The sequence below is a fragment of the Stigmatopora nigra genome, chromosome 3 (assembly GCF_051989575.1).
Source record: "Stigmatopora nigra isolate UIUO_SnigA chromosome 3, RoL_Snig_1.1, whole genome shotgun sequence".
NCBI lineage: Eukaryota > Metazoa > Chordata > Actinopteri > Syngnathiformes > Syngnathidae > Stigmatopora > Stigmatopora nigra.
The window spans coordinates 934,205-960,671 of record NC_135510.1 but is presented as its reverse complement, the minus strand read 5'-3'; the positions used below and the strand labels follow the sequence as shown (position 1 = coordinate 960,671).

The following is a 26,467-nucleotide window of genomic DNA, read 5'->3' as shown; positions in this document are numbered from 1 at the left end:
TATACCTCAGAAAAAAATCCTAGATGTAGTGAGGCCACAAAAGTTGAAGCTGCCAAGTGAAGAAAGATCACAGTACTTGGTTTGAAAATGACCGCCATTTTCTTTAAAACCTAACCTTTACTCATATTATTTGGCTATACTTCAATGCGTGTGCATTTATGGTACTTGATGACTAGCCCACCCTAAAGAATCCTATAGGGTTTGAAAGCACCCACTAGAGATGATAAAAAGTATTTCTCTTCACTTTTTCTCTTCCATTTCCTACCAGGTTGGCAATTTTGAACTGGATTTCAGTTTGTTTGTTCAGAAGACCTTGGTCATGCTGTATTTTGAAGCCCATTTCATTGGGGTTGTTGCCATTTTCCGCGCCAACCCGTAGATGGCCAAAAACATCAAGTACTTTGTTTTGGCTCATAGGCAGTATGTACGACCATGAAATTTGGCATACACATTCCCGGTCCTCCAACAAACTCTTGATGTATGTTACAGGAACATCGTACCAAACCCACTCTAAACATTCACATTGTTTTTTACCAATAACTGGTGTGAAACTACACAAAAAAGTGTCTGGTAGCCATGTCCCAAACCAAACAGGATGACGTTCATCATGGATTTAATTTGGTAAAATCATTCGTTTTTGTCCATTTTCAAGGCATTGCATTTGAACGGACTCATACTGGGGAGTTTTACATATCTGCCTCAAACTTGGTCAGTCTGTTCATTAGACTAAATCAGTGAGTTTTTGTGATTGGGTGTGCCCGCTCAGGCCTACTTATTTTTTTTCTTGCTGTAATTGAATTCTGTTACTGTGGTGGAAAAAATACGAAACCTATTATTGAGATACATAGACTTCACCTCTATATGATAAATGTAATATTAGTATTAACCCATTGAATACTACATTAACCTCCTAAGACCCAAACATGATCTTGCAAGGCATGCATTTTTATTTTTTCCTTGATATTTACAGTGTTCCCTCGGTTATTGCGGTTAATGGGGCCCGGGACCACCGGCGATAAGTGAATTTCCGCAAAGTAGGGATTCCCCTTCAAAAATGCTTAATTAGAATTTAATTCCAAAAAATAAAAAGTAACATATATTTTTTTTTAAATTCACCCCCCTGTATACAGTACAGCAGGGGTGGCCAACCAGTCAGAGACCAAGAGCCACATTTTTTACTGTGTTACCGCAAAGAGCCACATCACACACATACCTTTGCTCAGCCAGATTTATTGTCACACACCAGCATAGTAATGACATAAATTGACTCCTACAGTACTAACAGCACTGGCCAGTCATTATAAACAATGAACATTGTGTGCACTGTCTCACACAGACAAACTCTCAGTTCAACCAAGTCCACAAAAAAAATAATAATAATTTACAACAGCGTTTTTCTTTTACTGTGCATGTTATTTAGTGCGACTTCTGGCATTCCTTGCCTTGAACAATCCTCTTCAAATCTGGCTTGTATTCTGTTGTTGCCACTCGAAGCAATTCTTTCACATGGGTGTCAGTCAGAACCGATCGATGCTTTGATTTCACGTGTTTTAGGGTAGAAAATACAGACTCGCAGACGTATGTTGACCCAAACATTGACAGTATCTTAAGCGCAGCCTGTTTAACATTGGGGTATTTTTCCATTGGCACACTTTTCCAGAACTCAATGGTCCCTTCTCTTAAGGCAGGTTTCAGTTGATCCTCCTCACAAAGTTGGACGTCTGATACCATTCGTTTTAGTTTGTCGTTTTCAGGAGACAAGATTTCAACAACGTCACCGAGGCATTTTTTAATGAACTCCCCTTCATTGTATGGCTTTTTGGCCCGTGCAATGTTCCAAGCCAGTTGATACGATGCAAGCGTTACCGTCTCTGAGTGCTTTGTAAATTTTTGCAAAATATGTGTCTGCTTTTCTGCCTGACTTTTCAAAGTGGCCAACTTGTGCTTGTGAAGTTCAGTCCCTTTTGGAAATTTCTTGGCGATGTCAGCATGGAGTGAGCTGAAGTGGCGCTGAAGATTTGAAGCTTTGAAATGCGCTAATGACGCCTGGCATATAAGGCAGAATGGCTTGCCATTACGTTCAACAAAAAAATATAAACTCTCCCACTCTGTTAAAAACGTCCTGTGTTCATCTTCATATTTTCGTTTTGCTGTGCATTTTTTCCCTTCCATTTCGAGAGCGAGCTTGACACAAATTGTTTACTCAAATCTGGGACACTTTGAGGTACGTATTTTCATCCCAGGCAGATGCGCATTTGACGAAAATACCGTATTGAACTCAAGCGAAGCGCACACGCAAATACAAATAAAACACAAGCGTTACCGTCTCTGAGTGCTTCGTAAATTTTTGCAAAATATGTGTCTGCTTTTCTGCCTGACTTTTCAAAGTGGCCAACTTGTGCTTGTGAAATTCAGTCACTTTTGGAAATTTCTGGGCGATGTCAGCATGGAGTGAGCTGAAGTGGCGCTGAAGATTTGAAGCATGGAAATGCGCTTATGACGCCTGGCATATAAGGCAGAATGGCTTGCCATTACGTTCAACAAAAAAATATAAACTCTCCCACTCTGTTAAAAACGTCCTGTGTTCATCTTCATATTTTTTGTTTTACTGTGCATGTTTCCCTTCCATTTTGAGAGCGAGCTTGACACAAATTGTTTACTCAAATCTGGGAAACTTTGAGGTACGTATTTTCATCCCAGGCAGATGCGCATTTGACGAAAATACCGTATTGAACTCAAGGGAAGCGCACACGCAAATACAAATAAAACACAAGCGTTACCGTCTCTGAGTGCTTCGTAAATTTTTGCAAAATATGTGTCTGCTTTTCTGCCTGACTTTTCAAAGTGGCCAACTTGTGCTTGTGAAATTCAGTCACTTTTGGAAATTTCTGGGCGATGTCAGCATGGTGTCACGCAAAAAAAAAAAAAAAAAAACTTTGATATGGACGTAAGAGCCGCATGAAACCGGCCAAAGAGCCGCATGCGGCTCGCGAGCCGCGGGTTGGCCACCCCTGCAGTACAGCATAAAGAATACGGGTAGAGAGAGTTAAATTCATGTTATAACAAAAAAAACTGTAAAATATGTTGTTTCAATGTAATATTTGTATTTTTTTTTCTAAAAAAAATCTGCGAAGCTCTGAGTCCGCGGTAGCTGAACCGCGAAGTAGCGGGGGAACACTGTATTTAGGCCAATTGGGACCTAAAGAAGTGTAAAAACCAAATAATTATCTTTTTACATGATGTACTTTCTGGGAAAACGATGTCCACATCATAAGTGGAGGCCAGGCCCCTGTAGTCCAAAATTAAACATTGTAGTCTTTGACAACCAAAAACCTGATGTCCACACACGTGGACGCCAGGTCATAGGAGGTTAACAAATGTTTTGGTCTATCATGCCAACAAAGACTCTCATACTGATGGCATACAACAACCAAAAACATAATCGATCAAATCAGTAGTGATTCCTCTCTCACAGTAAGCACTTTGTAATATAACCATCGTTATCATCATTATCAAAACATGCGTGATACTTACCTAATCCACTTTGCTTAATGTCTGGCGACTGGCGAGAGCAAAACGAGAAGAGCCGATAACTTCCGACTTTGGAGGATGAAGTTTCTGATAGAACCTGAAAGTAGATAACTTTTTTAAGTTTGAGGAAATAGAATACAGTAAAATATTAAGATAATACTGAATGAACAATATACCAACAACGAACCTCCATCGATCCAGTTTTGTGGTTCCGTATAAGCGGTGATCTTCTCTGTATGGTGATGGGTTCAGACAACGGAACAGCTCGGTCCGTTTCATCACGAGAGAGGTCCTCCAAACTTCCTGGGTCGGTTTGCTTTTGCCTGTTCTAATTGTATAATAAAAAGTTGGCACATACCGTTACCAGCAAACTATGACATCTACAGTGATTGGAAAGGTAAATGATGTTATCCATACCTGTCGCGCTACCTCTGCAGAGGCTGGCCTGAAGCCAAAGCCAGTTGGTGCATTCTCTTCTTCCTCAACACCTTTTACTCCCGGGCTAAAGTGAAGCTCCACATGGAAGCGTTCCTCGGAGGATAAATCCTAAGGGGAAAAAAGGTGATACTGTTTTAATGTTTACCATTGTTTAACACAGAATTCCTTTCTGCTAACCTTTATTTTGTAATATGTACAACAACAACAAAAATATTTCACCTGATTTTAGGTAAGCTGATTTTTTTTGTCTCATTCTTGATGTTTTTTTTTTATCACAAAAATATCTTAGTTTAAAAATATTTTAATCTCATAAAAACAGCCAAAGGACAGTTTTAAATTAAGAGAGAATTAAGGTACCAAATAATCCATAGTGTAATAAATAACTGAAATGTAGAATCTGGGAGAATTGCTTACTAGTCTCACACAGCTGTGAAAGAATTTTAGACCGCTCTACTTTCTTGAATTATTTGAACTCTGCTATATTGGAGGTTTTTTTTTAAAAAGGTCACAGCGACAGCATCTAAATACAATTTAAATGTGACAGCATCTAAATAAAATTTAAATTCAGACTTCAACTTTAGACCTCCAAAACCTTAATGATGGTTTTGTTTTGAGGAGGCCTTGCTTGTTTTGGAACTTTTTGTCTAAGTGCGCTCGGGTTTGAGTGCACACAAAGTTGTTCTTTAACATTTTCTGGTTCTTCCATCAATCACACACAGCAACTTGTTCTGGTCATCTGTTGGCATTTTTTTTAAACAAATGCTTTGATTTTTTCCACAGTAAAGTGCAGTAATTTTATAATCATCATTCGATAGTGTTTTTCCAAAAGTCTTAAGGATCATCAATATCATCTTTGACAAAGCTCAGATGGGGTTTTGTTGTTTTTTGACAGTAGTGCTTGGTAACTCTTCCATGAATGCGATTTTTAATCATTGTCATTTTTATGGCAAAAACATAAACATTGAATTTCACTGAGGTCAGTATCTTTGTATCTGGATGCTGTCTAGAATTTGGGGACCTCCTGGGCGAGTCATTGTCACACACTCTTCATCAAGTAATCGTGGTATTTGATTCTTTTTGATATATTGTAGCCTAGTTCACTGTGACTCAAATGCTCTATTTAAGTAATACAAATGTGGTAGTAATCAGGTTTGAGTGTGGCAAGTGAAATTAAAATGAGAAGATTGATGAACGATTTGTCACCACCTTAATTTCTCAGTCCTTTTATCCTTTCCCAATGAGGACGTTAAATCCAATGGTTGCTAAATTACCCCAAATTTTACTTTTTCACATTGGGCCAGATAGGTTTGTAAAACCCTCACAAATAAATTATCATTTACTATATTTAAAGTTATATTTTCTTGGATATTGGTGTACATTGGTGTAAGGAACACTAAAGGTCACCTTATTGTTGTCCTCATATAGCATAATGACAATCTGAGTCATGTAGTTGAGTTCAGAAACAGCGCTAAGATAATCCATGGCACGATTCCATTGCTGATCTTTCTCCTCCTTATGTACAAAGATACAAATTGTTTTAGTGCCACCTGTAAAAATATCCATTTGACAATCAAAGTGATTCACAACTCACATCAAGTAAACCACCATAGCGGAAAATACTCAGCAGAGAGTGAACGTGACTTTCACTAGTGAAATATAGTCGTGTCCTCACATGTCGCCCGGGTGACATGACACCACGCGAATATCTGCAAACAAGACCTCTCTCTTAATCGAAAACATTCTCAGCTGTCATCCAAACTCTGTCCATCATTTTGCATATCAAAGATACTTCAGGCCACACTCACAGAGGGTGCAACTTGTTGACAGACTCATCCTCATGAGTCCTCTGAAGGTCAAGCTGGATCTTTCTGACCAGTGGAAGGCAGTAGGCATATGCAATGTCCTGCTTCTCAGCTTTATTTATGCCATATTCCTACAACAACAAACAAAAGAAAAAGTAAGGAGCTGCCAAAGTTCAGGTGTTGCAATGGTACCTTGATAACCAAGGGTCAAATTAGTGACATTTGAGTTAAAGAAATATCCTTAAAAGTTCTTACATCAACTCAAAATCAATGGATACCTTTACGTGCAGCCAATAATTAATTCATAATCAAATTTTGTTATCTGCAAAAAAATGGATAAAATGCTATTAAGAAAATCCAAATGTAATAATTATATTCCAGGGATAACAAAATGCACCTGAAAGAAAAAATAAGTTGACAATTTGTGAACAAGGGTTAGAGACTTTTATGCTTAGCATTACAATTAACGATTAACTAACCACATTTTAAAGAATGTAATGTGTTAGGTACATTTGAATCCTTTAATTCGTTCCAGGACTGAGCTCGTATGTCGATTTTTTCATAACTCAAACGAACGTTTCCCATTGAAATGAAATAAAAACAAATTAATTCGTTCCAACCCTCTGAAAATACACCAAAAACAGGATATGGATTGGAAAAAACATTTTTAGTTGTTCTTAGAAAAACAATTTTATCTGTTCTAATTTGTAATCTATTAAAAAAGTAACTCATAACTAGTGGTTTAATATTACTAAAATATTTAATAGTACTAAAATTAGAAGCATTTCGAAGGGAGAGAGAGAGAGAGAGAGAGAGAGAGAGAGAGAGAGAGAGAGAGAGAGAGAGAGAGAGAGAGAGAGAGAGAGAGAGAGAGAGAGAGAGAGAAAGAGACGGACAGAGAGAGGGGGGAGCTTTTTGCACGGCAACCCGCTCGTAATATAAAATAAACAAATTTAAATGAACTTGGATTATGATGCAGACACACTCAAATTTAGTTTAATCTAACCTAACACTAAACTTAATTCTAATTTTGTTTGACACTTTGATACCTTTTGTCTCCCGGGTTGGCGTTTTGCCCCGCACTACACTGATTTTCAGTCAATATCGAGGATTGTTTCAGTTTGTATTCCATTCAAAATATTCCCAAAATGATACACACAAATGTCCTCACAATAGGATAACGCACGATCACTTGCCAACAAGAAGTAGCATATATAAGTCTCGTATTAGCGATCGCCTCGCAATGACTAATGGGAGAAAAAAACCCTGAAAAAAATGCAAAGCTCTGCCCGGTGATCGCAAAGACATTACAAAGAAGGAGTTGCGACCACAAATACATTACACGAGGGAGTTGCGGGGAGAGAGACAGTACCCATAATGTTCTTATGAGCAGCCTCTCAAGTCCGCTGTCTGCTTGTATATCAAAATTTGTCTCGTATCTCAAGATAAATATTTGCCCGAAATTTTACTCGTATCTCGAATTGCTTGTATGTCGGGCCACCCGTGTGTTGGGCCACTTGAATGTCGAGGTACCACTGTACTCACTTTCATGGCAATTACTGTTAGAATGCTACTCAATTAAAGGATGAAGAATTAGGATGAGTTAAAAGTTTTTATGGCAACACTGATGAACTTCAAAACACATCCTTGACTATTCCACGTACATCACAACAAGAAATGTATTGTTTAAAGCTGGAAAAATCAGGTTTACGACTGCAAGACAACCCCCAATTATTTCAATAAAACAAACATTTGCATTATCTTAAACCTGGTAGGAGATCTTCTTTAGTCTTACCTGCGGGATAACTATGTCTGCCAAAGCACGAGAAAGTCTGAACAACTCCAGTGTGTCCTCCAAGCCCAGAGTGGAATTATGAATGACATCATATTTTACACAGTCGTAAATGTCAGGTACTTTACTAATGTCATAGCGGCCATTTTTCATGCGAAAGTCTCTTTCAAGTTTAGACCAACGCTGCAACATCAGCTCCAGTGTTTCACTATGATAAAGTTGCAGGTCTAAAACAGCAAGCACAGAAGACAGCTTGGTTATGGCAAATGTACATTTTCACACAATTTGTGTAAATAAAAATCACTGTATTCTAGTATAAACCAACTACATAATTATTTTTGTTATACAGTGGGGCAAATAAGTAATGAGTCAACCATCAATTGTGTAAGTTATCCAACTGGAATAGATTAGAGAGGGATTAAAAAGGTGATTTACAGCAATACTGTATGTACAGGGTGACCCAAAAAGATGCGTACCCATCAGTTTCGAAAATGTTTCGATTGGTACGCATCTTTTTGGGTCACCCTGTACTTAAAATAACCTTTCATTTTATTGTGGAAAACACAACAAAGTTAAACAATATTTCTTTTGATCGAAGAATTAGAAGAAAAGACAATGACTCACCAGCTGACTTTGGATCTTCCATTCTTTTGCGGATCTGCGCGGTAAGGCTCTGAATGAGCGCGTAAACCTGATCACATGTGTCCACCGGGTTCTGGACGATTTTCATGGAATTCACCAAAGACGCACTACATGTTGGGGCCAACTGTCACACACAAAAAACACAATTATATCTGCTTCATGATGTATATAACAGGATGGCTAATCATGACCCTTAGATAATAATGGTGAGTAACTGACCCTGTCATAGTCTTCATCTATAAAGTCCCTGTCCTTCTGAAGGATCTCATGGAGTCTAGCTTTGACTCGATGCTGACAGCCACTCAGCGAATCGCTGTCGCTATCCAGCAAGCCATTCATGTTAGCACTCTTGACCATTTGCACCAGAATTGGAGTCAGCTCACCTTCCAGGGCAAGCAAACCCTGTTCAGGGAAACCAAAAATATTTACACTGGCTATGTGCTCGGAGGAAAATGGTAATATATCAAAGCAAAATAGAAAAAAAAATATGTAACTATATATGTAACTATATATGTAACTTTTAATTTCCTTCTACCTTTGCAAATGCTGCAGCAGTCATCTGTACTCTGCCTTCATCAGATGCATATATCTTCAGGTCATGTCTGTATGTGCTATGCAACCGCAGCAACCCACAGCCAGGAAATCCAGCATAGTCTCCTAATACACAAAACATTTGATACAAATTAGCATTGCCAATGAACTCGCTAATCAAGTGTTGTATTCAATGTGTTTCCAAAACAATTCTCTTGACGCTAAAAGAACTTGCTCTTTTAATGTTGATTTTTGAGATTTCTGTTTTGATTTTTTTTCAACATACCGATTCATTCCTATATTATAGACCACTCAAAATTATGCAGAAAAAAAATATTAGAAGTGAATTACATGTTTTGTATCAAACTGAGCCCTGCTTATATCACTTCAATAAATGCTCTGTTTACAAATACTACACCATGCTCAGTTTCTATTATTAATTTCTAAAGAGTAGTATTCTCACTCTGTGGACACATTTGACTAGTGGTTTGATTTAAAAAAATATATTTAAAAAAAACGCGATGGTAATGAAAACATGCAACTAATGAATCGAAAACCGATTTCGTGACCAAAATCGAAACTGAGCAGAATTCTGAAAACAGCTGTATCCAGTGCAGATACCGATATTGAATACCAGATCGGGACACTACTAACAAGAAAGAAATTGACTAGTTTGAATATATGTCATTAATTTGCTCAAACCACTAACAAAGTAAAATGAGGAATAAATAACATTTTGTAGACAGTCTTCTAATCAAATTTCAATTGCCAGTTTCCAAATAATAACTCTTGTGTATCACCTTGTCCACCAGGGTACATACAACGAAAGGCCCTTCCAAGCTCCTCAGCCTGAACCCGGCCAGCAGGTGTAAGCTCTCCTCCCCATTTCAACACTAGCAGCAGAGATGGACCTTCCTTTCGTGCGTCTACCGAAAAACCACAAAGATAAGTGAATTTTTTAATATTATATTAAATATATAATAACATTTTAGGTTTCAATTTCTCAAATCGATGCTGATTAGCAGTGGTTGAATACTTGCCTTCTTCTTCACTGGAGGTTTTGGGCTGCCCATAGGGCAAGTAAGTTAGCTGTACTTTTCTGTTGATGCCCGAAAAGTGTCCATACCTTTATTTGTAGAAAAATATGACAAAAGAGAAATTCTGAAAATGAATAATAATAATAATCGGACATAGGCTTTGTCATCATCATTGATTCGACAAAAGCCTAATTGTCATCATACCCAGAAACTGCATTTGACGAAATTGGTAGCGCTTCTCCATAAGGTGCGTTTTCCCAGCAAAAGACCCAAATAAATGAAAATAATTTGACTCGTAATTTGGCATTCTGCCGTGATGGATACATCGCATCAACCCCCCGAGCGGATCGCTTACCTCTCACTGTCTTTCACTTATCTTCAGTCAGCCAGTCGGAGGCAGATCACCGCCCAACGTATTTTCATGTTACCTCTCCCTGAAGTTATTACACAGAAGGGACTGTGTGTTGTGTTACCGTAAGTTTAGAGTCCTGATGGATGTGGGAAAAATACTGTCCTTAAGCCTATTTGTCCTCACTTTGTGAGTCCTATAGTGTCTGCCAGAGGGCAGCAGCTGGAAAAGATTGTGACCAGGGTGGTATGGGTCCCCGATGATGTTCCTGGATCTGCTGAGGTAACGAGGGCTGGCAATGTCTTCAGTGAGGGCAGAGAGCAGACGGCGATCTTCTGGGCAGTGTTAATCACTCTTTGCATGGCCTTTTTGTCTGCTGCCATGCTTCCAGCGTACCACACTGTGATGCAGTATGCAAGGATGCTCTCCACAGTGGCTCTATAGAAGGTTACCAGAAGCTTAGTCTCCATGTTGTTCCTTCTGAGTACCTTGAGGAAATTGAGTCATTTCTGGGCCTTCTTCACTACTGCTGTGGTGTTTGTAGTCCAGGAGAGCGTGGACCCCAAAGAATTTAAAGGACTGGACCTTGTCTACACATACTCCATTTATGAGGAGTGGGACCAGATCTGTGCTGTGTTTGCAAAAGTCCAGGATTATTTCTTTAGTTTTCGTGGTGTTCAGTGTGAGATTGTTCATCGAGCACCACGAATACAGTTTGTTGACCTCATCTCTGTTGGCCGACTCATCCCCTCCTGAGATGAGTCCGATCACAGAGGTGTCATCGGCAAATTTGATGAAGGAGTTGGACTGGTGGGTTGGTGTGATGACTCAGTACACAGCCTTGAGGGGAGCCAGTGCTCAATTTAATGGAGGAAGAGAGGTGGGGACCAAGTCCAACAGTTTGTGATTGGTTGGTTAAGAAGTTCTTTATCAGCAGTAGATGGAAGAGGATAGTCCAAAGTGGGAGAGTTTGTCAGTCAGAATGTCTGGTATTATAGTGTTGAAGGCTGAGCTATAGTCAATATACTTTTAATGCTGTGCAAAGAGACAGAAGCTACCCCACGAACATGCATTTTCAAGTGAGCTTTCATACGGTATACAGTTGTACCTCGACATACAAGTGCCCCGACATACAAGCAATTTGAGATACGAGTAAAATTTTGAGCAGATATCTATCTTGAGATACAAGACAAATTTTGATATATGAGCAGACTGCGGACGCCAGAGGCTGCTCATAAGAAAATCATGGGCACTGTCTCTCTCCCCGCAACTCCCTTTTTGTAATGTCTCTGTGGGCACTGGGCGGAGCATTGCATTTTTTTCAGTGATTTTTTTTTTCCTGTTAGTCAGTGCGAATGACTACTTCTGGTTGGCAAGTGGTTGTGCGTGATCATATTGTGAAGACATTTGTGTGCATCATTTTGGAAATATTTTGAAGGGAATACAAACTCAAACAACCCTCAATATTGATTGAAAGTCAGTGTGGAGGCGGGACAAATAGAGACAACCCGGGAGAAGAAAGGTATGAACATGTCAAACAAAATTAGAATTAAGTTTACTGTTAGGTTAGATTAAATTTATATTTAAGCATGTCTGCATCGTAATCCATGTTCATTTCAATTTGTTTATGTTATGTTACGTGCACGTTGTCCCCCCCTTCAAATCTGTACCATTTTAGTACTAAACATATTTTAGTCATATTAAACCACTAGTAATTTTACACTTTGTTAATAGATGGCGAATTAGAACAAATAAAAATGTTTTTTCCAATCCATATCTTGTTTTGGGTGTTTTTACTGAGGGTTGGAACGAATTAATTTGTTTTTAGTTCATTTCTATCGGAAACGTTCGTTTGAGTTACGAGAAAATCGACTTAGGAACTCAGTCTTGGAACGCATTAAGCTCGTACCTCAAGGTACCACTGTAAATCCTCAAGGTACCACTGTATATCCTCGAGGTACCACTGTATATCCTCAGGGTACCACTGTATATCCTCAGGGTACCACTGTTTATCCTCAGGGTACCACTGTTTATCCTCAGGGTACCACTGTATATAGTATATATATTGCTAGATTTTGGTTCACTTAATATTCATAGCAAATCAGAGACAATCAATGATGGTGCATGTTGTATTTCAGCACAATGGCAATGACTTTCACATTGCGCCATCGCAATATCACCTACTGCATGTCTGAGCCACTACTTTACATTTAAAGATGATCTCTGAAGCAATTGCATCAAAAGTGAACATAACCACTGGACAAATTGAATTTCTACTTACATTTCTAGTACAGTTTTCAGCTGCTCAAGTTTGGACTTTTTCTCTTCTATCTCACAGTCGGTGTGCTGACCCAGATCTGCTAACAACTGCCGTGTGATGTCCAGCACCTCCTGTTGTAGTTCATTTTATGCACAAGTTAGACACATATTGATCGACAGTCAAGTTGGTGTGATGTTACATAACTTTGCAATTATATGAATTGTTACCTGGAGTTGCTTTGGCTTCTTCAGTTTTAATTTCCCTGTTTTGTACCCTCCATATTTTTCAAAAAGTTCAAAAAACCTATAGATAAATACAGTTTAAGTGATCAAATGGACATAAAAATAAGTTACAACTATAAAAAAACAAAAAAACAATTTACATTGGGTTGCGAACTTCCATCTTCATCTTTTGCTTTGGTGTTCTGTCTCCATGGCGGATTACAGCGATGACACAGCGTAATTCCATCCTTGAGTTTCGAATTTTTAGTATTAGATTAGTAATATCATATGAAATTAACAGTAAGGTATTTTTAATTCATTAGCAGCAATTGATGGGAAGAAGCATTCAATTTATTTGAACATGGAAGGCAGGCACAGAATGGTCATGTTTCAATAACATTAATGGCAATAGACGAGCAATTGAATGACATAAAAACATTATCGGCAGCCAATAAATTAATACCAATCAGTACAACGGAAGTTGCAATATCGCTGTCATGTTAGACAATTTTCCATTAACGATCTGTAGTTATAAAAAGCAAATATTGCATTTTCATACCCATATGGCGCACCGACTGAAAGAGCCCTATGCTGTCTTATGAAAGGGCCCTATGATGTCTTAGTTGCAGGTGCAATGTTTTTGCACATTGAATGCGCTGGAAGGGTCGCACTAGCATGCATGCTAACATATGTATTAAAAAAGGAACAGGAACAAAACTGAGCTTGATTGTGTTTTATTGATGTAATGTGTGTTCATTGCTAATATAAGTCAAAGCATTCAAACATCTACAAATCTATCCAAGTCTTCATATTCTGTATCCGACATAGAGTTCAGCCAAGTGGGCGAGTTCGCCAACAAAGCTGGGTTCCATCTCATTATCAGGGTCAGTTTTTGCCGAGGGATAGCGTATAAAGTAGTGATTCCAATTTTGAGGAAAACTCAAACTTTGCAGTGGTCGCTTTGGCCCAGGCATCAACAATCCATTCAAAGTCGTCACGTAACTCATGTAACTCATGTAACACTGACTGCTAGTCTTTGTATGCAACTATTTTTGCCATCATCCGACATCCAACTATTTTTGCCGACATCCATTACTCACTCCCAAGCCATTATCAACGCTGTTTCTCCAAGTGATTGGGCGCAGAGTCCATTTTAGAGTACATGTTATGAAGTAATACCTAAATTATCGCGGAAAATGGGGGATCAGATCCCCCGTAAAGTGAAAATCCACAAACTAGGGTGACTCTTATTTCATAGAAAAATAAATAAATACATTTGCTTCAGTGCTAGGTCCTGGTAGCAAGATTGGCGTCTGGTTACTAGTTTCAGCTTGGATTTTCACATTTTTATGAACGTAAGAAAAAAAAGGGGTATGTGATTGTGCATGTTTGTCCGTCTCCTTGTGCCCTGCGATTGACCGGCCATAGATACAGGGTCTACCCCGCCTCTGGTCCGGAGTCAGCCGGGATAGGCTCCAGCACCCCCCGCACCCTTAATGAGGATAAAGCAGTTTGGAAAATGAGATGAGAATGTTTTCTTCAGTGTTGAGTCCTAGTGGCAACAGGAGTTGCTTTCAGTGTGGATTTTCACATTTTTATGAACTTGAAAAAATGAAACAAAAATTTAAAAATCAAGCCGCCTCGAGGTGTAGTAGTTCACTCGCCTGACTTCGTTGCGGGCTCGATTGAGTATGAGCGTGAATGGTCGTTTGTCTCTACGTGCAACCCCAGTAAACCTTTCGAGGATGGGCAGTGTGGAAGATGAATGAAGAAATGAATTTTTAAAAATGTAAAATAATTCTCCATAACAAAATCAACGATGTAGCTAGGCAGCGCTAACCAAAGCATGAAGTAGCGAGATGTCTCTACTTTTAAGTGCGCCATGTAAGTTTATGAAAATACGATACTTCATTTTTTCGGGGGTAATCAGTCAGTCGTGAACCGACTATTCAGCACATCACTTTCATCAGGATAAAAACTAACAGGAAATGTCTTTTCATTTAGGAACTACAATAAATTTAGCTGGTATATTACTACTTTCAAGCACAATGTATATTACCCTATTACTTACATGGTCCCTGATGTAGTGGGAACAATTGGAATGTCTTCTGCCTCAGTAGGGATGGACCATGGAATCTGAAACTGAGGTGCTAGTTCACGCATTACAATATTCCTAAAAGAAAGTCGTAAAAAAAGTGATTAATGGTAAAAAAGAAATGTAATTGCAAATATTTACTTTAAAGACAGTGAAAAGTGAATGAACACTTGAGTATTTGACACAGAGAAGTTGTTAAAAAGTCTGCCCAATTTGAATGGGGGGATCACTTAGTACAACGCTGTCAAAAAATTCTGTCTTAATGCTGCTTTTTTAACAGCAGAATTTACCCAACTTTAAAGGTGAATTAAATGCAAACACCATTCCACAAACACAAGACATTTTATGTTGTACCTTCAAAATACAATAATCTGGGTATTGATTTTGTGAAATGTTAACTTAAACATTTGATCAAATTGTATATACAGTTGTGGTAAAAAGTTTACATACACTTGTGAAGAACATAATGCCATGGCTCTCTTGAGTGTCCAGTTACTTCTACATCTGATTTTTCTCTGATAGAGTGATTGGAACATATACTTCTTTATCATAAAAAACATTCATGAAGTTTGGTTCTTTTATGGCATTATTTTGGGTTAACAGAAAAAGTGATCAAATCTGCTGGGTAAAGAATATACATACAGCAACACGAATTAGCAATTTTGGTGACTTAGAAAGTTATGTCGGTAAAATGAGCTTCATAGCATGGCCTATTAACTTCGTGTGAGTGATTATGAGTGACTACAGCTAGTGACTTCTCTGAGGCCATTTAAATAGGGCTCATTGGATGCATACGCCCACAAATGCTACAATGGGAAAGTCAAGGGAGCTCAGCAAGCCTACCCTCAAGCACGGTCGTGGCATTATTATGCTGTGGGGCTGTTTTGCTTCCAATGGAACTGGAGCTTTACAGAGAGTAAATGGGATAATGAAGAAGGAGGATTACCTTCAAATTCTTCAAGATAACCTAAAGTCCTCAGCCCAAAGATTGGGTATTGGGCGCTGTTGGGTGTTCCAACAGGACAATGACCGCAAACACACATCAAAAGTGGTAATGGAATGGCTCAATCAGGCTAGAATTAAGGTTTTCAAATGGCCAAAGTCCTGACTTAAACTCCATTGAGAACTTGTGGACAATGCTGAAGAAACAAGTGCATGTCAAAAAGCCATTAAATTTACCTGAACTGGACCAATTCTGTCAAGAGGAGTGGTCAAAGATTCAACCAGAAGCTTGCCAGAAGCTAGTGGATGGCTACCAAAAGTGCCTACTTGAAGTGAAACTGGCCGAGGGACATGTTACCAAATATTAGCGCTGCTGTATGTATATTTTTGACCAAACAGATTTTATCACTTTCTGTTCTACAATTCAGTCCAATATTGTACATGGTCTTAGCATGTCGCCAACAGATGTATGTAAACATGTATTTGGGAACAAGGCACTCAAATGACATCACAGTTTTTAATACCAATAAGTACAATTAATCTTAAACTTTACCCTAAGATCTTAGCGCAGTCATCGTAGTATTTCATGGAGTTCTTCACAAAACTAAAACCGTTGACATCACACACATAAGAGTGCCCATTGGCTCGAAGAAGGTCAAAGCCACACACAGTTTGCTGCAGAAAACAGAGAACGGAGAGAGCTGAGCAAAGGCATTGTTAAACATTGAAGGTAAAGTCCATGTGAAACAGATCATCAGTCTTTTCTTACCTTAAATGCTAAACATACTTTACGGGCAACCAATTTCTCCATAGCTGACAGCATAACAGGGTAACGAACCTCCTTGCCCTCACTGTCTCGTTCTACCTTTCCGTCCAATGCAGGAGATTTTCTAGCTTCGGCGTGAGCGTAGTCAGGCCCTACAGTGTATACCTGGAGATGACAAACATTTGACTTTGAAGATTTATTAAAGGCTGATGATGGAGAATAGTGAGTTTGGATCACCAACTTCAGATGCTTGAAAGTTGAAAGTGGGAAATATAATAATTACTGTAAACCTTCACCACTTTGGGACTTCAATAGATTGCATTTTTTTACATTCTAAAAATATGTATTCAAAAAGTTCAGAAAAATGTCACAATTCACAAAACTCGCAAGCAGAAGTTCCCTGACTTCTGCTTGCAGCTAAGAAAATTGCGAAATACGGGGCACTGTCACTCAGCCAAGAAAAAAAATGTCACACAGCGGCCGCCTTTTTTTATCTGCAAATAGAGCTTTCTGTGCGACCGGGAGACTCTGTGAGGTGGATTTATTTCAGAAATGCGAGCGCCACACGACCTTACGGCGGATACCATGGCGTTTTTTGAAAATAAAGAGCTTGCAAGGCAAACTGGACAGCAAAGAGCCTCGGTGAAGGTGGATTTTTTTTCCAAAATTGTGACCCCTGGGCGACCTTATGGCAGACGCCATGGTCCTAAATTAAAAATAGAGCTCGCTCACCGGACACCGGGAGCCTCTTAGTCAGGGAGCTGATGGTGGAATTTCTTAGAAATGTTTCAAAGTGCAACAACCGGGCGATAATACCGCCCGGGTCCAAAAATAAAGCCCCTTCGGCAGCTAAGATGGCGCGGAGGAGCAAAGTGGAAGTTGAGTTTCCATTTAAGTCCGGGCAGCGGACCTGAGTTCAGATCCTGGTTCGGACCTTTCTGTGTGGAATTTGCATGTTTTGCGTGGGTTTTCTCCGGGTACTGTGGTTTCCTCCAACATTCCAGTGACATGTATGGTAGGCTGATTGGACCCTGTAAATTGCCCCTCAGTATGAGTTGAGCGTGAATGGCTCTTTTTCTCATTGTGCCCTGCGATTGGCTAGTCACTAATTCAGGGCGTCCCCCGCCCCGCAACCCTAGTGAGGATAACGCGGTTCAGAAAATGAGATGTGATTATTAAACCTAAACTTTCATAGTGCTTTACGTGTCTACAATGTCATTGGCCAGAAAGATTCACAAGCTCATATCTCAAGATTTTTAATGCATCTCTAATAAATTTACAACAGTCAAAGTAAGTCACTGTGTTAATCTCGCTTAGAAATTGTTGAATATTACATGCATATGTTATTAGTGACATTTTCTCAAATCTGACGTGGTCATATTACTAACTAAAGCAAAATATTTAGATGACCATCACAAATACATTTGTAAACCACTTTTTGTTCTCTTGGGAAAAGTACTCAGGTGAAACCATTTGTAGTCCAATGTGAATACAACCCTTGGTGGATTGAAGCAATAGTATTTAAAGATTTTATTTGGACACCGATTTGTTTGTTAGCAAAGCTGTTAATGAACTAGGATTCTACTGTAGTTAATCATATTAAGATGCTCTAAAGGAGCTTGTAACTGTATCATTAAAGGCCTTTTCACGCTAGCATACAGAGGTTCCAGCATGACCCTTTTAGACTAGCCTTATAATAGTGTAAAAACACCCTATAATTTCCCCCCGATTCATGCAGGAGACCTAATTTACCAGTGTATGTGCTCTTTTACGTGAATTAAAAACAATTTTATTCATAACAAATTAAATAACTGATACATTTACAATTGTCCCGTTTTCTGACTTGTTAATAAGCAATTTAGATGCAATTTTCTTTAACAAAAAAACTACCTTCACATCAGTGCCGTCTGTTGGCATGAACTCCTCATAAATGTAAGAGCCAGTCTTTCTCACATTGCTCTCTGGTGAGTACACACTGCTTCTGCTTCCAATCTAAAGAAATCACAGAGTTTTTAAACAACATGTTAAAGGGGGGGTCATAATTCATGTTCACAGAAGTTTAATCAAAAGTTATCACTTATTTGCTTGTAAATAAATCGTAACTGTGCAGAATTACTGCTTCACTCATAAGAAAGTGTTTTGTTTCAAGTGGTGGATCCAGTCTTGTAAAACATTTCCAAATATAACCCCAGAGTTGATATTGCTGGATGGTAACATTACTGGATGAAATTGGATTAAAAGGATCCATTCCAAAAACATATCAACAGTGAAAAGTTAACTTTGCATGTCTGTTTGAGAGTGAAGCGGGGGGCCTGAAAGGGCAAGTTGGTAACTTGAAAGATGCAATCAGGCTGAATGTTCAATACATTTTAAAATTCATGAAAATAATAATTATTGAAAATATGTTTCAATTAAATCAAGTCTGTTTATCAGTAAATCGTTTAATACTAAATAATGTGAAGATATGCGCTCATTATTTCAGTTTCTTTACAACCTCAAAAAAAGATTATCACAAAATTGTATTTAAAAGTTGTAAGAAGAGCAGACCTTCCTGAAGAGACGTTGACTGCCACCACCAGCAGAAGTGGGATAGTAGATATACACATTGTGGTCCTCAGCACAGACAGGCTTTTCAACAAAGGGTTTCTGGAATATTTCTCCATTTACCTCCACATGGTCCTCTCCTTCAACCAGGTTACATTCTGAGAAATATGGTAAATGAATGTTTGTGAAAAATTATTGAATTATTTTATGATACACGTTGGCTGTCTTATTAGAGTGGTTTCCCAAACCAAAAAAAATATATGAAAGTTCCACCTCCCCATCTGTTTATTGTTGATATAATCTACTTTTTTTATAAACTAAATTTCTCTTATGTTGATCCTTTGTCCTAAAGAAAGTCAGTGCAAACAAATTGAGTGCTCATTACATACCATCTGGTTTATCTGGGTCACGATTTAGCACAGCGTAGCGTGGCAGATCTATTCCTTCCTCTTGCAAGATGCGATACACTTCTCGCCTTTCATAAAACAGTTGAATCAATTGGGGGGGGAAAATACTCACTTGCTTTCTCAAAGATCACATTTTGCAATGCATGATTCCAACATGCATATTAGAAATTATCTGAAAAGATGTACCTGTCCTGTATGTAGTATTGCATGTTCAGGTCATTGATGAGCAGAGGATTTCTGAGTTTCGCATAACTCACTGCTTTATCAAGTGGAAATCCTGGGTTTACAAGCACAAATACTTTCAATAGTTTGAATAAAATAATATGGAGTCACTTAATTCTTTAGACATGTTCCTATATTTGAACTGACAACTTAAATCACAATGCTTCATAAGGTAGGAGTAGACATTATTTAACCTATTACAATTACATTATCAAGTGCAGAGTGGAGAGGCACTCAAAATGTCCCTTGCTTTGTTCTTATTTTGTTTTATCATCAAAAGTGGCTGGGAAAATATGTATCTGTTTATTATGTACCTTTAGAGTGGAACGAGATGAGGCAGTCACACAATGGCCAGTTTTCTACTGGCTCGTTGAGGATGACGTCCTCAGGAAAGATGACCACAGTGATGTACTCAAATCGACATAGCCTCTCCAGGATCTGGGTCATTGGCTTGGACTTGGACTTCTTCATCATGCAGCATATCCCAACAATAATTTGTTGCTCGGGTGGCTAAAGAAGAATTAGAAGAAGTAGAATAAGAGGAATTCCAAGGTATTATTTGCTTACTGTATAATATCACAGTGTACAGGTATATTGGTACATTTACGGTGGGACAGCAGAGAGTAGTTAGCATGTCTACCTCACAGTTCTGAGAACTTCCTGAGTGGGGTTTGCATGGGTTTTTTCCTTTCTCACATTTAAAAAAAACATGGATGCTAGGTGTGCTATGCTAACTCAATACAGGAAGGCCGGAATTGAACCCCTGATCTTAAAACTGTGATCCAAACTTGCCAAATATTCTGCCAGCCAAGTCGCCCCATTCATGCCATTTAAATTATGATCGAACTGCTTGATAAGTTATTATCCTAGTTATCTGATTAAGCTAAAATGTATTTAATATGATTTCTATGTAAAACACCAACCTCCAATTACTTATAAATAAACTGTATTTTCCACATAGGATTATAAGGCCATTGATGAATGGCCTATCTTAAAATGTGTTCCATATAAAACACATAGAAGTGGTGGTGGTGGTAATAGTAGTCGGGGATTGTATTATACATCCACTAGATGGAGCTGTAGTAGTAGAAGCAATCATAGTAGTTGTTAGCAGTTGCATTATACATAAACTAGATGGAGCTGTGCTAAAGAGAATTTTATACAATGATTAACCAATATTGATCCTTAAAGCACATTGGATTATAAGGCGCACTGAGAAAATTGAACTTTTTATTAGTTGTGCTTACGTAATATTAAGTACTAGAAAAGTAATCTGGTGAGATTTTGATAAATCAAGATTCTAAATGATTTAGGATGTTGTGTTATGATCCTTACAGAGTCTGTGTCTTCATCATCCTCAAACAGTTCCATTTCTGTTCTTATGCTATCTTCCAGGACCTCGCTCTCATCGTCTTCGCAGCCCACGAAGAATCTGGGAGCGCCACGCCGGCTCTCGCCTGGGCTGTTGGGCTCTGACATCACAGTCTCCCACGGCAGCTCTCAGCATCCCACCACACCATCGCACACCAACACACCACCGGAGCACGCAGCCGATGGAAAGGCACAAAGCCAGCGAACCCAAATAGTTCCACTCTGCCAAGTTGGTGAGGAAGAATGTGAGTGAAGACAAATGGGCCTTACAGATTGTTGTCCCAATGAGGCAAGGCAAGGGGAAAGATAATTGTCAACTGTCTTTTGAAACAACGCTGTCATTTGAAGTTAGCATCCTTCATTCAGTTGGCCATAATTGTAATTGACTTGGATCCAACACGGCCAATCTCTCTTGATGTCTCTTTCTTTCATGTTGATGAAGACTTGACAGTTCTGTAAGGGAAGCAGATCAATATATTTTGGATGTCCAATACTTTATAGTTTTATAACACTGGACTAGAGGGAAAGCTTTTAATTTGCTGGGCTTTCTCTTTTAAACACATCTTCAACCGTTTTGTTATCGTTTACAGTGGGTGCTAAGTATCTGCCATATTTTTTGCCTTTGTTTTTTTTTCAGCCATCTTTTTTGGTGTAAGACACCATCCCCTGATTTTACTTCAGAACAAGTATACCTATGGGTAATAAATCAAATCAACTTGTGGACGGCAATTAACGGCAATAAAAATGTCAAAATATTGCACTAGTCAGGTTGCAGTGATATGATATCAGTCTTTACGAAAAACATTGCTCCAGAGGTAAATGTGTTACAAGCCAATGCAAAAGAATGATCATTGAATACTCAGTTTAGGCCACTGTATCTCAAACCTTATTAAAAACGGATGGAGTAATTTCGCATACTGAAGTTGACAAATGGCTTCTACCCTTCAAGCTTTATTAGAACAAATTGATTTCATGTCTATACCAGTAAGAAGTTAACAAAGTGTCACTGTGTGGTTTTGTGGATTTTGATTGGCTAGATCAGGGGTGATGAACATGCAGCTGCTGAGCCGCATGCGGCTGCTGGCCAAAATGAATCTGGTTCTTTGCTTCTTATCATATTTTGTATATACTTCGGCCGGCTCTTTGCCTCATTTGATGTTTCTCTTATTTTTATTCTATCTTAAAACACTAAATTTATCAGGGTCAATAAAAAACAAAATTGTTAAGAATTTTTGTGGGTCTGTCTGGTTTGCCAGGTCACTGGGTGGTGTGGCTCTTTGACTGTCACAGTTAAAAAAATGTGCTCTCTGTGCCTAACTTGTTTGCTATTACTGGGCTAGATTTTTCACACAAATGTTATTCAAATTTTGAATGCTGAAAAATTCATTGCCGAGCAAGTGACTAAATACAGTTGTCAAAATCCCTACAAATCACGACAATCGTGTAACGTGCAGCATCCCTAACAAGGATGTTCGATCAGGCCCGCAGGATAATTTGAAAGTGAAAAATGCATGAGACATGGATTTAATTGTTTTAATTAAATCCAATTTAAGAATTATCCACTAAGGGCGCACTATTTTGCACAATCTGTTGCTTGTTATAGTGTTATTTCTACCCCGTTCTCTACCAGCCCAGTAACCCCTCATTAGCAAAAATGGCGTTACCAAAAAAGAGAAAAGTAGAGTGTAGAATATTCCAAGAAAAATGGACAACGTCTTATTCAGTTCTTTGATCTATGAGAGGAAATCAGACAGTTCATGGAGAAAATTTGAAAAACGGGTGTAGGAATTACAATCCCAAAAATGGCTACAGGACTTTGCATTTTTGGTTGATATTACTGTCAGGGTTAGTTGGGGTGTTGGGTGGTTTTTGCTATACCTGTTTCCCTGTGAGTCCTGTCTGTGTGCTTTTCGCCTTGTGTCCCTCTGGACTTCCTTTATGACCAGCTGCTTGTCATTGATAATCAGCCATTATCTGTCTATTTTAAACCCTGTGAGTTTGTTAATCTTTATCCGATTGTGTGCATTGTTTGCCCCAAGCCGTGTTTCCAGTCAAGTTCCTCGTTACCCGATGTCTTTGGCGTCAGATTTGATTTTGTTATTTAATGTCTAATTCCTTGTTATTTTCAGAAGAACAGTTCCTCAGTTATTAAAGTTTTGTGAGAGCACTCCATTCCACTCATCCATTGCCTGCATTTGTGTCCAATCACGTGCCACGACCGACTGAATTGTGACCTAGCGTAAAGATACCAAAAAATCAAGGTGGTGATGAATCGTTCGTCACACTTACACTTATATTACATAATGTTACATATCAACAGGGCTCAACGATAACGACTGCCTGAATGCCGGGGCAAACAACGAATATTTTTATTTGATTTTTGTTTGTTTGTTGATGCTTAACAAAGAACTACTGCATGTGTTGTGTCATTTTGTATGCTAATCCTGTAAACAAAATTATGGCAGGTGGATTGCCACCTCAGGCAGTTAAGATAGATGGGTTACCTGGCCTACCTGGCAGGTGGCTTAAAAAGTTAATGTAGAACCCTGATCAATGACAATTATGATGTTTGTGGAAAGCATTAGCAGGGACTGATAGCACAGCTCAAGAAAACGCTGATAGACTCCAACACAGGTATACAAACCAAACATAAAATCTCTGATCTTCTGATGTCCCATTTCCTTTTTTTTTATATTAACAGGGACAATAGAAGAAAACTAAGAGTGGGGAAAGCTACACAGTAAAAAAAAAACTTCAGTTAATGTGAGGTCACAGTTTTAAGAACAAAACGTTTACTAGATTACCAAAACCTGATCCCAAATTCACAAAAATGAATACTGTGGTTTAAAAATTCCTATTTTGATTCATTCCACTTCCTTAACAATCTGATTGAAGTGAAAACTTTTAAAAATCGGACCATCTCTGTGAAGAGCCATTCAAAATATAAATATTTTAAAATACGCCATTACAATAACTTTTTTTACCCAATGCATCAATATTCAGTCTTTAACATACAGAACAGCAAAACTCTAAAGCACAATAGATTATCTCAGATGAGTTTGAAATTCATCAGAACAGTGACAGTTGTGCAGATATGCCACCATAGCTTTGCAAAATATGTCTCTAGTCGTTTATAAAATAAACACAGCCAGATGACACTGCATTTCACAAGAGGTGTACTGACATGATCATTTTATGTTCATAAAGGGAAAGCAACCTTAGACTCTTGGACAAAAAAATACAGTCTACCTCTGTTCCTCTTCCATTGGATTCATATATATATATGTTTTTTTTAGCCCAGCCAGGGTCGCCATCCAAAACAATATCAAAGTAATAATGCAATATAGATGTCAGCATGATAGACAGGATGGATGACAATTGCTAACGTTGCGGTTGTGACGTCACGCTGACGAAGACAGGTACACACGTAGATAGATAGGGTCATCTACGCGTGAGAGATGTCAGAAATTAGTTTAGACTTTAAAGGGTAGTATTTATCATAACGTAGAAATATATATTTTCAAAAACTCGCTTTTGGTATTCTTCAAAAAGCCGGGAGGCAATGGCGGTAGACATTAACATAGTAGGGCGCAGCTATGGGAGCAGACATTAGCATTTGACGGGGTCAGCAGTGTTTACACGTACTCCAAAGCTATTAATCGTGCATTAAACCGGTATTACATAAATAAGGTCAACCCTCATTACATAGCGAGCACGGCGGCACGTCATCAATATTTCAGTCACAATGATCTCATGGCAAATAAACTTACATTTAAGATGAACGAGGATTTGGTAAAAATCGCTTCATTTCCTGCCTTTTCACTAGTTTGCATGTGAAACCTATCTTTGGTTTTAACGGAGTAAGAGAAACGTTTGAAATAACCAATGGGCCTGGGTCATGAGAGTAAAAAGGCGTTCCACATAAAACTCAGCGACCAATTAACAACGAGGCTGGGAGGATAGTGACACGTGAGTATACACTCAAGTGAACGTTCGCGGCCTCTAGCGTTAGCATTGACGTTGAATACATACGCACTAGTTTCCCAGGTGTAAAAACAAGGGCCCGCGGGCCAAATATGGCCGCATCATTTTTTCCAGCCCGAGAAAGTAAATGATGCGTACCTGTTTCCGCAAATTACACAGATTTGTGTGAAAAAAAATCATCACTACAGCCGTAGTGCTAAAGTCATATGGATTCACAAGTTTTTGCCAATGAATGTTTTTTTCCTCATCACTGTTGCCGTATTTTGACGTACCTAACTTCGCTTTGCTTTTCCACAAACTCGCCAAAGTATGTGCAATCATGACATTAGTCTTGGACTAAAGGAAGCTCCTATAGACAGTCTATTAAAGTTTCCTTTGGTTTCGCAACATTCTAGTGAGGTCTAACCGGTGGTATCACAGCTCAAATCCAGGTCATGTCCATCTGTGTGGAGTTTGTATGTTCTCCCCGGGCCTGCGTGGGTTTCCTCCGGGTACTTTGGTTCCTCCCACATTCCCAAAACAAGCATGGTAGGCTGATTGTACACTCTAAAATTTAGAGTGTACAATCAGCCTACCATGCTTGTTTTTAGAGTCTAAATTGCCCCTAGCTACCGGTTTGAGTGTGCATCGTGGTCCATCTCCTTGTGCCCTGCACTGACTGGCCAGCAATTCAGGGTGTCCCTCACCTCTGGCCCAGAATCAGCTGCGATAGGCTCCAGCACCCCACACGATCCTAATGAGGATAAATCAAATCAAAAATCAAATCAAAAGCCTTGATTGTATTTATACACAGCTGCATATAATGAAATTGGTGGTGCTACTCCACAAAGTGCGTTTTCCCAGTAAAATCATACATAAGTAATATAACAATATAAAAAGTCACGTCTGGGCAAAGTAAATTCAAAAATATTGCACAATCTAAGATATTGCACAGTTCACAAAGTGAGATGAGAGACGTTCCAGTGAACGTGTGTTAATGTAGAAGGATGGAACCTCCCAAAAAGTGACTGCGTCTTCACCAAAGTCCGGAAAGTTCAAACTGAGTTGAAGAAATCATTAGCTCCAGAGACCCTTACTGCCTTGCCGCAATGCAAAATGAACATGGTGAGATGTTGCTTTTTTAACCCAGATGAGGAACATTTGACCTTGGCAAAGAAGGCCAGTTTCAAAGTACAATGCCAATCATGTATAATAGTTCTTTTATAACATTATTACGCACATTCTATTATTTTATGATTACTTTATTGATTTAAAAGTGTATTTTGTGTGTCACACATTAATAAAGTGTATTTAAATGTTCTTTCTTGTTGGTGCTGATTCACATAAGGGTATTGAAGTCCATATATAAGGATTATTAATAGCCAGTCATTCAGATTTATGTAGTCTTAGGTTCACAGGTATGATGAGTGCCGACTTTCTGTTTTATGATCAAATTCAAAAGAAGATTGTAGATGAATAGGGAATATTTCCCGTGTTCTTCTTTTTAAATAAATATTTGCAATTTTAAAAAAAATCCCAAATTGTATATTTTTT

General features: G+C 38.6%; 1 protein-coding gene across 3 annotated transcripts in view; it reads right to left on the bottom strand.

Annotated features, from left to right (window-relative positions):
- The window catches only part of ppip5k1a (diphosphoinositol pentakisphosphate kinase 1a), a 42,866-nt gene extending 17,965 nt beyond the window's left edge, over positions 1 to 24,901 (bottom strand). The window contains exons 1-25 of one of the 3 annotated variants that reach the window (XM_077713275.1): positions 24,721 to 24,901; positions 20,915 to 21,403; positions 19,894 to 20,089; positions 19,544 to 19,634; positions 19,340 to 19,425; positions 18,954 to 19,108; positions 18,297 to 18,398; positions 16,410 to 16,571; positions 16,194 to 16,315; positions 14,675 to 14,776; positions 12,765 to 12,851; positions 12,610 to 12,685; positions 12,404 to 12,513; positions 9,777 to 9,862; positions 9,537 to 9,662; positions 8,741 to 8,862; positions 8,425 to 8,607; positions 8,188 to 8,329; positions 7,567 to 7,790; positions 5,775 to 5,902; positions 5,561 to 5,675; positions 5,374 to 5,481; positions 3,949 to 4,077; positions 3,719 to 3,859; positions 3,535 to 3,628 (exon numbers count right to left, since the gene is read on the bottom strand). In XM_077713275.1, the coding sequence (XP_077569401.1) occupies positions 3,535 to 3,628; positions 3,719 to 3,859; positions 3,949 to 4,077; positions 5,374 to 5,481; positions 5,561 to 5,675; positions 5,775 to 5,902; positions 7,567 to 7,790; positions 8,188 to 8,329; positions 8,425 to 8,607; positions 8,741 to 8,862; positions 9,537 to 9,662; positions 9,777 to 9,862; positions 12,404 to 12,513; positions 12,610 to 12,685; positions 12,765 to 12,851; positions 14,675 to 14,776; positions 16,194 to 16,315; positions 16,410 to 16,571; positions 18,297 to 18,398; positions 18,954 to 19,108; positions 19,340 to 19,425; positions 19,544 to 19,634; positions 19,894 to 20,089; positions 20,915 to 21,058 (3,031 nt within the window). In that variant the 5' untranslated portion in view covers positions 21,059 to 21,403; positions 24,721 to 24,901. The remainder of the gene's footprint in view (positions 1 to 3,534; positions 3,629 to 3,718; positions 3,860 to 3,948; positions 4,078 to 5,373; positions 5,482 to 5,560; positions 5,676 to 5,774; positions 5,903 to 7,566; positions 7,791 to 8,187; positions 8,330 to 8,424; positions 8,608 to 8,740; positions 8,863 to 9,536; positions 9,663 to 9,776; positions 9,863 to 12,403; positions 12,514 to 12,609; positions 12,686 to 12,764; positions 12,852 to 14,674; positions 14,777 to 16,193; positions 16,316 to 16,409; positions 16,572 to 18,296; positions 18,399 to 18,953; positions 19,109 to 19,339; positions 19,426 to 19,543; positions 19,635 to 19,893; positions 20,090 to 20,914; positions 21,404 to 24,720) is intronic. The other 2 variants (XM_077713277.1, XM_077713276.1) reach the window with 2 other exon arrangements.
- Positions 24,902 to 26,467: the final 1,566 nt, after the last annotated feature.